Raw genomic sequence first — 13058 nt, forward strand, 5'->3', positions numbered from 1 at the left:
TTCATATAAGAGGCTCTGCTAAGTTCCAGCAAAAGCTATGTGGTATTTCTTTAAATGTCTTGACTCTTCAGATCTTAACTTGCCTTAAGTAACATATATGCTGTGTGATCATTCTGTGTTTACAACATTGAACTTGGTATAGCCAAGTAATCATTTTAATTTTATCTACCTAGGAAATGCAGGTGTATCTGTTGCTGATCGGGAGGCCAGTCTGGAATTAATTAAGTTGGATATATCTCGTACATTTCCATCTCTCTACATCTTTCAGAAGGTGAGGGTTTCTAACTAGCTTGTAACTGTTATTTTTTTTTTTTAAATCCAAGGGAACAGATTCTCTAAATGCATAGCTATTTTTTTTAAAGTAAAATCTATAAAAATTGGAGGCCTGTATATAAAAAGTGTAAAACTTGTAGGAAAATTTTAAAGGAATTTCTATTATTTTATTCCACTGACTAAATGCATTGCAGTTAGCATAGCCCATAATATGTAGTAGGTTCTTGATGTATTTTCATGAAAGTGAATTTCTTTGTTTTACTTCTTACTCTGTAAGGTATTTGAATTTTAACATTGTTGCCTAGTAAATTGTTAAAATATAAAGACCTTTGTCCCCAAATTTAAAATTTTTCAGAATTACTATTGAAAAAGGAAGAAATAGTTTATTTTTTTGTGTAAAGACTTATGAAGTTGCTTACACTTTATGAGAAATGGTTACATCTTATATGTGCTTTATATTTGAATCAAGTTTTTATACATGGAATTCCTCTATCTTTTGATTGCTAAAATGAGATAAAAATTTTTACCATTAAGATTAAAATTATTAATAAACTTAGTTTAGCTTGATGGTTTTCTTTTGCTGAAACTATATCAAATGAAAAAATCTGTTTTCTTCATAATCTTATTGTACCAAATCTAAAAGTCTTTCAAATTGTACACAAACTATATAGCCTTGTATCCATCAAGTGATCTTATTTGGCTTTTTTTGGTTGTTCACGATTTAATGTTTTTTTATTAATACTTTAGAAAACTTCTTGGCAGAGAGTGCATTTATAGTATTTTTGACAATGATTAAATATAGTAACTAAAACTAGTTATTTAGGAAATGCTAAAGTTTGTTAACATGTTATTTGAGAATTAACTTAGAGACAGTTATTTGGATAGTTTGACATTTCGTTTTTCTTTCCTAAGGGTGGCCCATATCATGATGTCTTACATAGTATCTTAGGGGCGTATACATGTTACAGACCTGATGTTGGTTATGTAAGTATTTGTTTCAGTCTTTTTTTTAAATATAAATATTTAATCTATCTTATCAAAGTGTCCTTTATTGGCTCCCAATTGTCTGTATCTCTATGTCTTTTTTTTCTCAGGCCTATCAACTTACCCAGAGAGGAATCTTCCCATTTTCTACCAGGGACTTATGAGACTGGCTGCTAACTTTCTGGACAGCAGCCGGGGGTTTCACCATTCAATTTGTAAACTTTTATTTTTGCCCCTGTTGTTGGTGTGGTGCCTTGTCCCCTTCTCCCCAGCCCTCCTTTTCCTGATTGTGCCTTCAGAAACAAATCTCTTATGTTTTGCCAGGTTGAGGACAGGATAGGCACCTGTCCATACAGGATAGGGGAGGAGATTTGCTCTTGTTACACATTTTCAGCCAATCCTAGTTTTAGCCCTACTCCTTGATTTCAGAGGTATCTGATAACTTCAATTCCTGAACCTTCCAGATTTTGTGGCTGAATTGGCTTGCTGCTTATTGGCTTCCCTCTCAACATTCTCCATTTAGTTAAGCTACAGTTTCTAAAATGCTATTCACATCTTTTATCTGCTGTTTATATTATTTTCCATTCTCTTTGTCCTCCTAGGTTAATATTTATTTTTTTTAACTGTTATTTTAGTTGGATTTAGGAGGGAACAAGGTAAAATGTGAGTGTTAAATTTGCCATGTTTAACTAGAAGTCGTTAAACCTTCATCTCTTCACTTTTGTCTTAAACTAGAAGAATTTTAGAGACCTCACAACAGGGTGACTGGTACAACTTACTCTGTTTTCTTGCATGTTCATTTGTACATTTGTTCATTCATTCACTCAAATATTTATTGCATGCTTATTGCTATATGCCAGGCATTGTTCTAGGCACTTGAGATACCTCAGTGAACAAAAGAAAGATTTCTCCCTTTCTGACACTTGGGATTTAGAAGGAGGAGACAGACAATAAACAACCAACAAATAAGTAAATTGTATGTGTGTTACAAGGTGATAAGTGCTATGGAAAAATATGGCACAGTATAGGGGTGAAGTGCCAGGTTTGGGGATGGGACAGGGTGTAGTTATTAAAGATGGTCCAATAGTCCTTATGGAGAAAGTGAAATTTGAACAGAGTCTCAACTGTCTTGCTTGTGTGTTCTGTAATAGAATTGTAAAACATTATGTAACCCCTTCACATTTTTAAGTTGACATTTAAATTTTTTCATCATAAGTTTAATTGTAAAGAACTTAATTTTTTCACTTGTTAAATGTTGACGTATTTGGGGCTGGCCCGGTGGCATAGTGGTTAAGTTCATGTGCTCCACTTCAGCAGCCTGGGCTTTGTGGGTTTGGATCCTGGGTGCAGACCTACACACCGCTCATCAAGGCATGCTGTAGCTGTGTCCCACATACAAAAAATAGAGGAAAATTGGTACAGATGTTAACTCAGGGCCAATCTTCCTGACAAAAAAAAAAAAACACCAACAAAAAAACAAAAAATAAAACTCATATGTCTTTTAAAAAGTGTAGCCATTGGAGTTTAAACACTATAATGATTTTATGTATATCATCATCCATTTAAAGAAAAATATATGAGCAAGCTCTTCATTTTATTTTACAGAGCACACAGATTTTTTAGCTCTTTGAATTTATGTAAAATGACCACCTTATAACCTAATGGGTAATGCCAAGCCTCAGTGACAAACCAGTCAGCCAAATCAAACTTATTTTATAATATGAGATAAGAATAGTATACGGGCTGGCCCCATTGCCGAGTGGTTAAGTTCGCACGCTCTGCTTCCGCGGCCCAGGGTTTCACCACTTCGGATCCTGGGCGCAGACATGGCACCGCTCATCAAGCCACGCTGAGGCAGCATCCCACATGCCACAACTAGAAGGACCTACAACTAAAAATATACAACTATATACCAGGCTTTGGGGAGAAACAGGAAAAAAAAATCTTTAAAAAGAATAGAATAAACTACATTGGAATACGTATTTCATGATGTGATTTAACAAAACAGGTTTTTAACTGCATTAATGAATAACATGCTGAATCTGTGAATAAATCATGTAAAAGTCTTATCTGTAATTTGTTCAGTCTTGAAAAGATTTGGTAATGGTTCACATTCCAGTTATATTTAAAAGATCCAAAGGCATCAATCTCTATTGCTATTTTCTTTATTGGTTCTCCTGGGACTCTCCCTCAAGAGTTATGTATTCTTTGATAAAAGGTGTGGTATGGAAGAGATGAGGTCACTAAGTGAAAATTGTTATTACTTATCTCTATTCTACCATATAATGGAATTCAGTCATATTTCTATTCATATACATGACAGAAAGCCAGAGACTTTTCCCAAACAGTATTTAGAGCTACCCCTTGGTTTCACAATTCGTGCCTCTGAGCAATTCACCATAGTAAGTTTTACAATGGATGAGAACTGTGATTTTCACTTTCTACTGTGCATGTAGTGACATTCTTAGACCATGTTAAGAAAAGAAAACATGTGTAAATTGAGGATGTGGGAATGGATTCCCTTAAAATAATCCATGACAGTGTATAGTGTACTGTTTGGAAAGTCTGTATCTCCAGGGTATGCTTATCCCACTATTTAAGACCACTCTTGTTTAGATTGTTGAATTGTATTAGTTTTCCATTGTGAGGAAATGGTTATGGATTACTTTTGAGTAGAGTAAACCTCTTGAGTCTTGAGTGTCACCTGTTGGTAGGTCCTCTGCTACAAGCTGTAGCCTTTGAAGCAAGGTCGTAGGTAGCTATTATTTTGCCTGGATTGTATCTACTGGCATGTATAGTGAACTGGGTCTGTAGTATGGTGGGACTCTAAGGGGGCCATACCATAAAAGTGGAAGTGAGAAGAGAAACTAAATTTCCCAGTATCTCAGGAGGAGTCAGAAACTGTAGACCAGGACTCAGATTCAACCATAAGAACTTTGTAAGCTTTGTAACTTTCCCACATTTATTTTTCATTAAAGCTGTTTCTTTATAGTGATTATCTATAAAATAAGAAAATATCCCCTAAAATAAGAAAGATCTGTTTGCATGTCTGCAAAGATAATAGAGAATGGGTAATCTGAGTAAATGACCTCCTCCCATGTACTAGCTAGGCATAGGGGAAGAGAAAAAGACTTCAAATAACTTGCTTCTCTGAAAAGCTGATTCTGTAATAATTAGCTTTTTATGTGCATATGTGCATCAGATAGAAGAACCCCATTTGTGCAGTAAAAGTAACAGAGTGGGAATTCAGATTAAAGTGTACTAGAGTTTAAATAGAGCTGAGAAAGTAGAAATAGCGATTTTAGGCAGCCCTTTCAAAACATTTGACTGGGAACAGAGGGGTATCATTGCAAATATTCTTAGTGGTCTCTCTGTGTAAGTCTGTTATACAAATCTCTACCAGAAGTTCTTGATAAACTTTTTTTTAATGTAAGAATGAATATTTTTTATAATAGTAGTTCCATATTACTTATCTGCTCAAAAATGTAAAATAGCTACCCATAACTCACAAGCAAACATCTGTTTGGTTTAGCTTTTTACTCAAGACCTTTCACAATTCGTAAATACATCCTACTTTTCCTAATTTCTCCCATTGTTCCCCTTGTAAATCTTGTGCTCCAACTGGGCTGGTCCTGTATGTATTTGCTCATACATCTTTTCCATCTTGGAATGGTTTTTCCACATTTCTTCCTCCTCTTTTTCCAGGAAGTCAGCCTTACTATCTCAAGCCCCACAAACTCTTCTTTTTTGGAATTTCAGCAGCACTTCTCATAGATCGCTTTTATTCTTAGTTCCTCACTTTCTACCTCCGACAGATGTGTTATAAGAATGAAGACAATCACCTGATTGTCATTAAACTTGGTGATTCTGTACTTTACTTTGAAAGACTTCAGATTGAAAGAAAATGAAAACTAGGTAGTACGCTGAGAATAGGCTTTTGTAGCAAGTGAAAGCTGATACTTTTTTCTTTTTTCCAAAATTTTCCCTAATACTTTTTAAACCACACCACATGAACAAAAAATATAAAATTAGGGAGGACTCATAATTATTAGTAGGTTCTCTCTGTTTACCTTTGTTTGGAAGTAAGGAGAAATCTTGGTTATTTCTACTTTGTAATATCACTTTGTAATTTTTCAGGAATGCAATAAACTATAGAATTATTATTGTAAGCACATTTTAATTAATTGCTTTTCTCTTTGAAGGTCCAAGGGATGTCCTTCATAGCAGCAGTTCTCATTCTCAATTTGGAAGAGGCGGATGCCTTCATTGCATTTGCAAATCTCCTGAATAAACCATGCCAGCTGGCCTTTTTTCGTGTGGATCACAGCATGGTATGGACATTTGGAAAGGATTGTATTTTCCTTTGACTGTCAGTTTCTGTGGTCTGAATGCCCTTTTAGAGTCAAAAACAATAATTAGAACACTAAGGTAATCTGACCTAAAATAAACTTTTTGCTGAATTTTACTTTTATGAACACTTGACGAAAAGACTCGGAAAGGTGTGCGAAGCAAGATTTTCTGTTAATTTATGATTAAGGATTTAATTTCTCTATTTACAGAGTATACTCTTTAATAATTTTATTGATATTTCTGTCTTTAGATGTTGAAATATTTTGCAACATTTGAAGTATTTTTTGAAGAAAATCTCTCCAAACTATTTCTTCATTTCAAATCTTATAGTCTTACACCAGACATATACTTGATAGACTGGTAAGTCATAACATACATAAAATATAATAATTAAAAGGAAAACAAAGTATAACTTTGCATGTGTTTTAGGAACTAGAGTAAACCTCATGCACAGGATTATACATATAAAAAAACTTTCTTTACAAATAGAAACTCTCACATTTCTGTGGGGAAGCATTTGATTAAGAGTATGGACTCTGGGTTGAAATCAGAATCCCTCAGTTTGTGTTTTAACTCTTATCTTTTTTTTTTTTTTTAAAGCTTTTATTTTTCCTTTTACTCCCCAAAGCCCCCCGTACATAGTTGTGTATTTTTAGTTGTGGGTCCTTCTAGTTGTGGCATGTGGGATGCTGCCTCAGCATGGCTTAGATGAGCAGCGCCATGTCCATGCCCAGGATTTGAACTGGCGAAACCCTGGACCGCCAAGGCAGAGCACATGAACTTAACCACTCGGCCACGGGGCCGGCCCCCAAGACTCTTATCTATAAAATGGAAATGATAATATTGTTTCTGCACCAGGCTTGTTTTTGCCCGCTGCCTAGAAAGCCAAACACCAGGATGATGAGATTGTGGCAGAGAGAGTTTAATCACAAGGCAGCCATGTGAGGAAGTGAGAGCATGAGTCTCAAATCAGCTTCTCCGAAAATAGGGACCCAGGGATATTTATAGGATGGGGGGGCAAGTGGACTGAAATGTGGAGATAAGCGGTTGGAGGTGAGGAGAGGTGGGAGATAGGTGATTGGAGGTGAGGAGAGGTGAGGTAATTGATGATGTGTGCAAGTGTAGTCAGACTCCATGCCTCTTCATAGGATGCATGCTCACAAGATGGTGGTGTGAACATGATCTAAGGTGGAGTTTTTATCCTCTTGACATCAAAAGGTTGCCTCTTGTACATCTGCATGGGCCCAGTTGATGAGTTGGTGATCTAAACCAGCATGGAGTGGACAAAGCGGTTTTTCCTGAAAAGCAGCTCAAACATCCAATACCATGGTGACCCAGGCTCCAGGGAGATGTTATCTATAGGAACCTAGTGGGAGTCTGATAGCATATTGCCTAAACAGCACAGTTAACAATGGGTGGGTAAAACAGCTAAAAACTATAATCAGTAATTGCAAAAAGGAAAAAAAAAAACCTTTAGTTCCTAGCTACTTAATCATCAGTGGCTAACTCTTTGCTAGTTTTAGTCCTTCATATTCTTTGGTATTCCTCATTCTTGAGGGATTTGGGGCTATGACCAGTCTAGCTACTTCCTACTGAATTGGGGCATAGATTTGGGTTAGAGGAATGAAACTGTTTAAGCACTCATTTGGAAATATTCCCTTGTTGCCGGCTTCATGTTGACATTTTTGTATTAGAATTTTGTATCTTGCTCAACAGTTTTGGAACATATGAAAGCACATTTTATAATCAGGTGTCTGACCAGAAGGATAAGAAGTATAGAAAACCCAAATTTCAACAGTCCCTGAAAAACAGACCTAATCCCAGTGGGGCCTCCATCTGATCTCCAGCTGGGGGCAGACATCTGGTCTCAGTTCCTGATAGTCTTTTGTTTTACTGGATATGCAGAGACCACAGCAACGTCCTATACCCTGATCTTTCAGTTGTCATTGATGATGGCTGTCAGCACAGACTCTCTGCCTGGGGGTCATCACATTCCTAAGGAATTCAAAAGAACAAAATTATCAATTTATAGTAGCTGGGAGGATCCATAAAATCTACAGAGCATGCATAGGTTAGTTAGTCAGAAGTCATTGAAAGTTACAATATGATGTCTTTTCTACAATATGGCTTCACTTATGTCAACCTTGTGTGGAGCCTGGTATCAATATCTATATCTTGAGTTGCAGTGGAGGTATTTTACATGGATTATCTCATTCAATGCCTGGTACATACTAAGCTCTCAGAAATAATTAATTGCTATTCCTTTATTATTCTTAACACAAGGGCCTATGATAGTTATGATAGTGTTTTTTACTGAGGGCTTTTTTCCCCTAAGGCTTTATCCAGCTTTCTGGCAGAGGAATGATGCCTTATTTAGGTGCAAATGTCTTTTTTCAACTTTCTGATTCCAGCTCTTGTGTTTTAACTTGGAGGGTTTGCCTAGGGCTCTGCGAACAGTAGCCAGTTGATTATAGAATGGGGAGTTAATTTTGCGGAAGAGGTAGAGAATTGTTCTTAAGATAGGTTGTTAAGTGTAATATGAAATACTTAAACCTTAAATCCTAATCATTCAAAATCAGTGGGTTTAGTATAAATGATTAAATTTTAATATAGAAAAATAAATAATGGCATTGATCAAATGTGATATCTTCTCAGTTGTTTGGGGCTCTTTTGTTTGGACTTTTCAAAAAACTAAGTCATTTTTCAATGTATTCTCTTCCATTCTCACTAGGAACATTAGAGTTCCTTTGGGAAGGACCCAAGATAAAAGGGAGAAGAAGGGTTTTCTATCATAGGACCCAGGGGACCAAAATCAAATACTAAATCTGTAAAGAAGGGAGAAAAAACCCCAATTGTCAGTCTTGAGGATTGTGAACATGAGGCAAATCTGGATCACAATTGATATAGGGAACAGGTTGGAACTAATAATGAGTACTGTGTATAAGAAATTGCCTAGGCATTGCTGGTACCCTTTCTCATTTTATAATTTTTCAATTTTTAATTTTTTTTATTGAGGTAACATTGATTTATCCCTTTCTCATTTTGAACACTGAATTAATATTCTCTGTACTGCCAAGAGTATGCTTTTTGTTATGCAATTAAATATGTGTTTATAATTTAAGAAGTAGACATGGATTTTTGTTTCACTGCCTTTTGAGCTTATTAGCTTATTACATACAAATCCCAGAATCAGTTATGCAAGAAAAAAGAGGAATAAATAAATGGCAGTGCTAAAGGGTATTTTTTTTTTTTTTTTGGTGGGAAAGTCTTTAGTTCCCTTCCTCAAGTTTCATCAGCACTACCTCAAGTAAACACAGTCTGTGTAAAAAGTCTGTACTTTCTGTGCCAAGGCAACTTCAAGAGAAGTTTTCTAGCACCTGCTCTCCCTACTTCCCCAACCAGAATGCCACCCCGAAGCACCACTGGGTAAGGAATTACATGATCAGACATTGTCAGAAAGGATGGGAAACCTTTTGGTGATTCTGTTGCAGGAGAAGTATTAAGTAAAGTTTGGTGAAGGGAAAAAAAAAACTGGATGTTTGTGGAAAGAGAAGAGAAAAGAGAGAAGTCAGACTTTCTGGTTTGTGTTTAGGTTACTAAAAGATGGTACTTGGGTTCCTCATACAATAATAATAGGTAACTTTCATTGAGCATTTCTTATGTGCCGGGCACTGTTCTAAACACTTTACATTTATTAACTTCTTTAATTTTCAGAACAATCTTGAGAGGTAGGTAGTATTATTATCTTTTGTTTACTAATGAAGCTGAAGTATGGCAAAGATAAATATCTTGCTCAAGGTAACAAAACTAATAAGTTGCAAATCTTAAGAATCAGACTCAGGCATTCTGGTTTCACAGCGCATACCCTGAACCAGAGGCTCTTTTGCTACTCTAGTTTGTAGTAGGCTGTATCTCTATGTAAGGTTGTAAATTAACATAATGATGTTATTTATGACTTAATTTCCCATTACTCAAGTTCTTTGAGGGAAGAAACTATATTTTATTGGCCTTTTATCCCTAATTAAACACTATTCTTTTCTAGAAATGCTTAATGAGTAAATGAATCAATGAATGAAAAGTTTCAATGAGTATTTTCCCCCCTAATTTTAGGATCTTCACACTATATAGCAAATCACTACCACTTGATCTGGCCTGTCGAGTCTGGGATGTATTTTGCAGAGATGGGGAGGAATTTTTATTTAGGACTGGATTAGGAATCCTCCGATTATATGAAGATATTCTTCTGCAGATGGACTTTATTCATATAGCACAGTTTCTAACTAAATTGCCAGAAGATATCACATCAGAAAAGCTGTTCAGCTGTATTGCAGCCATTCAGATGCAGAATAGCACCAAAAAATGGACTCAGGTAGAGTGACATTTTCTTCCCTCTTAACAAATGTGTTAAAACAATCAGTTGACTTGTAAAAAAAAGTTATGAATTTCTCAAATGTTAACGCTTAAATTTAAAAAATATATTTAAAAAATAATTTTTGACTTTGAAAAGAAAACCAGATTGTTCCTCTCTGACTGATCTAGATCCATGGCTGTATTTTTATGTGAGTCCAGAGTAGTTAATGAGCTTAGTGAAGTACAACCTACAATTGTCGTGTATTTGCCAGATCCATTATATAATTATTTTGGTCTTTCAGATAGACAACAGTTGTATTTAACACCTGCTGTATATTGAAGGTTTGCAATAGAAAGATTATAATGTATGATCCTGGCTTTTTCGATGCTTAGTCTTATTAGGGAGGCAAACGTATTGGCAGTCTAAAGTTAAGTGACATAAAAGATGGCATTACCTCTTGCTCCATGAATAAATAGACAGTAGGCATTAAAAGCTCACAGTTTTATTGCTTATGAAAATGAAAATGTAAGAATATTGGTCCAGAAAATATTCTGTTACCAAATAGTAATTTCAGAATATTTGGCAAGTGATGAAAACTGGAATGTAATTACATACCATAAAATTGGGTTGAAACAAACAAGAGGATTTGAGAATGGCAGTCTTTCAGGGGACAGAGTTAAGTATACTAAAGCTGTTTCATATTAATAAACTATAGTTATTTAAATCTCTTTAATCTGTGCAGTAGTTTTTTGAAGATTAATCTTTACTTTATATAATTTCCAGGTCTTTTCATCTGTAATGAAGGATATTAAAGAAGGAGACAAGAATAATAGTCCTGCTCTGAAAAGCTAATCTTCAAAATTAACAGACTAATTGAAATATAAAAAATTTTTTTGATAAATGTTTTTTTTTCCTATGTAAAAAGCATGGAAGAAAATGGAGAAATCTAAAAGAATCAAGACATGGAAAACTACTGATTTTGAATTCCATGGCTGAAGTAAATGAAATGAATAACCTACTGACAGTATTAATAAAAAAGTATTTTGTAGGGAGAGCCATTTTAAAAAAGAAAAAGTTTAAATGGCTAGTACATACTCCATAATTTGGAGTAAACAAGTTTAATGCAATAAATTTTTTTAACAGCTTTGGAGATACTTCGGATTTTTACAACATCTTTTCTTTTTTAACAGTTACCATAAAGGCACTTTGGAGGTCAGAGAATGATTGTTAAATACTACTTTAAGTTCCAAAATACTGTTTGAAATAAACACCTTAGTACATACAGGTATTATCTCCAGTTCCAACCTTTTGAAGATATTGTAGACCAAGAATAAGTAACTTTGATTGTAAATTATTTAAGTCACTGAAGTTGTTGTTGATCTTCATTCACAGACTGGGGCAAGTTTGGGTTATCTGGGAACTGGAAATATTGGTGGAAGATTGTTTAGCATTTGTTTAGGTGTTTTTCTACAGTATCATGTCTATTTGTTTTTGAAGAGAAATTATTTCTTTTCCTTAAGGAATTCCTATCCCTGAAAGAATTTTAGCCTTTCTGTTTCTTGTCTAAGAAATGGTTCATCTAGTAATTTAAGACTCTAACTGGTAGAAGGAGAGTTCTTTGCACTTTAGTAGACTGATGACTTGATTTTGGGAGTAAGTCCATAAATATAAATGAGATTTTTCACTGATAAGGGTAAAAAGTTATGAATTCTAAGAGTTCTTAAATAGCGTGCTACTTGGCAAGACTAAATTTTTTAGTTAAAATTCCTTTACTGTCTGTAGAAACAAAATTTGTTAATTCCAGTTTGAAATTTGAAATCTTAATATGTAGCAAAGTCCATGATTTGTTAAAAACACTGTGTATAATTTTCTAATCAATGGAAATAAGAGTAAAAGAAAAAGATGAAATTAACTTTTTTCTAATGAGCCTAATTTTGATGATATAGTGGATAAAGTAATTATTAATTATTGATAAATTGACATTAAATTTATTATAATATGTTTAATTCTTTAACCTAAAATAAATCACTTGAGTATTATGAGTGGTATCTGTATAACATGTTATTTGGTTAGTAATTAGATTTATAGTGTGCTTTTTTGTTGCAGTTTGGTTTGAAACAACACTTAAGCACACTATTTGTGTTAGTGGTATATAGTCTTCAAACTAACAAGCCTCAGAACCTTGTTAGTATAGTGACTGCCTCTTTAGAAGTATGGGACCAGATGGTACCCATATATTTTTACCCCATGGGTCATTCTAGCCTAGGGACCACTAGTGGAACCCTTTGAAGTTAACTCCTGTCATAGGAGCTTGCTTAGTGGAAACTGGTAGTATAGTAAAATATTGAAGGAGCACCCAGGGTCTTAATCGGTTTTAGAATGACATTTTAACTCTGGTAGCTACTTCCTTGGTATTGGTGGCCCTGATAGAGGGAATGTAACACCTGGCAGTAATCTCACTGAGGTTATACTACTGGCCTAAATTTAATCTTACCTTTGTGTATTTGTTTCCTGAGTTGAATCTAAGTTACTGTATTTCTTTTTCTTACTTTTATTATTGTACAGTTTCTTTACTTTTCAAGTATGATTGTGTATATAAAATGTAAATACAAGGAATTCACTAAAAACCACTGTTAACAGTTATTGTGTAAATAAAACTTGTAAGCAGAGTAATTACTTGAAATGAGTCTTCCTTACTTTGGGGATATCTGGTTTATTTAACCACATTTAGAAGAAAAAAGGAATAAACGTTTTTTTTTTGCCAAATTTCTCTTCCAAGGGATGCACTAGGCCTTCAGTCTCTTGAGACTAACAACTGGCAGCTAAAATATTGTATCTTCCCTTGAACCTCCTATACAGGCAATACGGGGTTATTCACATGGTCAGTGTATGACAATTTATTTGGTCAATTAAAAAATAATTTTTCCTGGGGCCGGCCCAGTGGCACAGCGGTTAAGTTTGCATGTTCTGCTTCTCGGCGGCCTGGGGTTCATTGGTTCGGATCTCGGGTGCAGACATGGCACCGTTTGGCAAAAACCATGCTATGGTAGGCATCCCATGTATAAAGTAGAGGAAGATGGGCATGGATGTTAGCTCAGGG

At 35.0% G+C, this 13058-nt stretch overlaps 1 protein-coding gene across 2 annotated transcripts in view; it reads left to right on the forward strand.

Annotated features, from left to right (window-relative positions):
- The window catches only part of TBC1D12 (TBC1 domain family member 12), an 80472-nt gene extending 67838 nt beyond the window's left edge, over positions 1-12634 (forward strand). The window contains exons 8-13 of one of the 2 annotated variants that reach the window (XM_046654726.1): positions 174-271; positions 1186-1257; positions 5460-5588; positions 5858-5967; positions 9718-9976; positions 10742-12634. In XM_046654726.1, coding sequence (XP_046510682.1) covers positions 174-271; positions 1186-1257; positions 5460-5588; positions 5858-5967; positions 9718-9976; positions 10742-10810 — 737 coding nt within the window. In that variant the 3' untranslated portion in view covers positions 10811-12634. Of the gene's footprint in view, positions 1-173; positions 272-1185; positions 1258-5459; positions 5589-5857; positions 5968-9717; positions 9977-10741 lie in introns of those variants that run through there. The other variant, XM_046654727.1, reaches the window with a different exon arrangement.
- Positions 12635-13058: the final 424 nt, after the last annotated feature.

This window comes from Equus quagga, chromosome 2 (assembly GCF_021613505.1).
Source record: "Equus quagga isolate Etosha38 chromosome 2, UCLA_HA_Equagga_1.0, whole genome shotgun sequence".
NCBI lineage: Eukaryota > Metazoa > Chordata > Mammalia > Perissodactyla > Equidae > Equus > Equus quagga.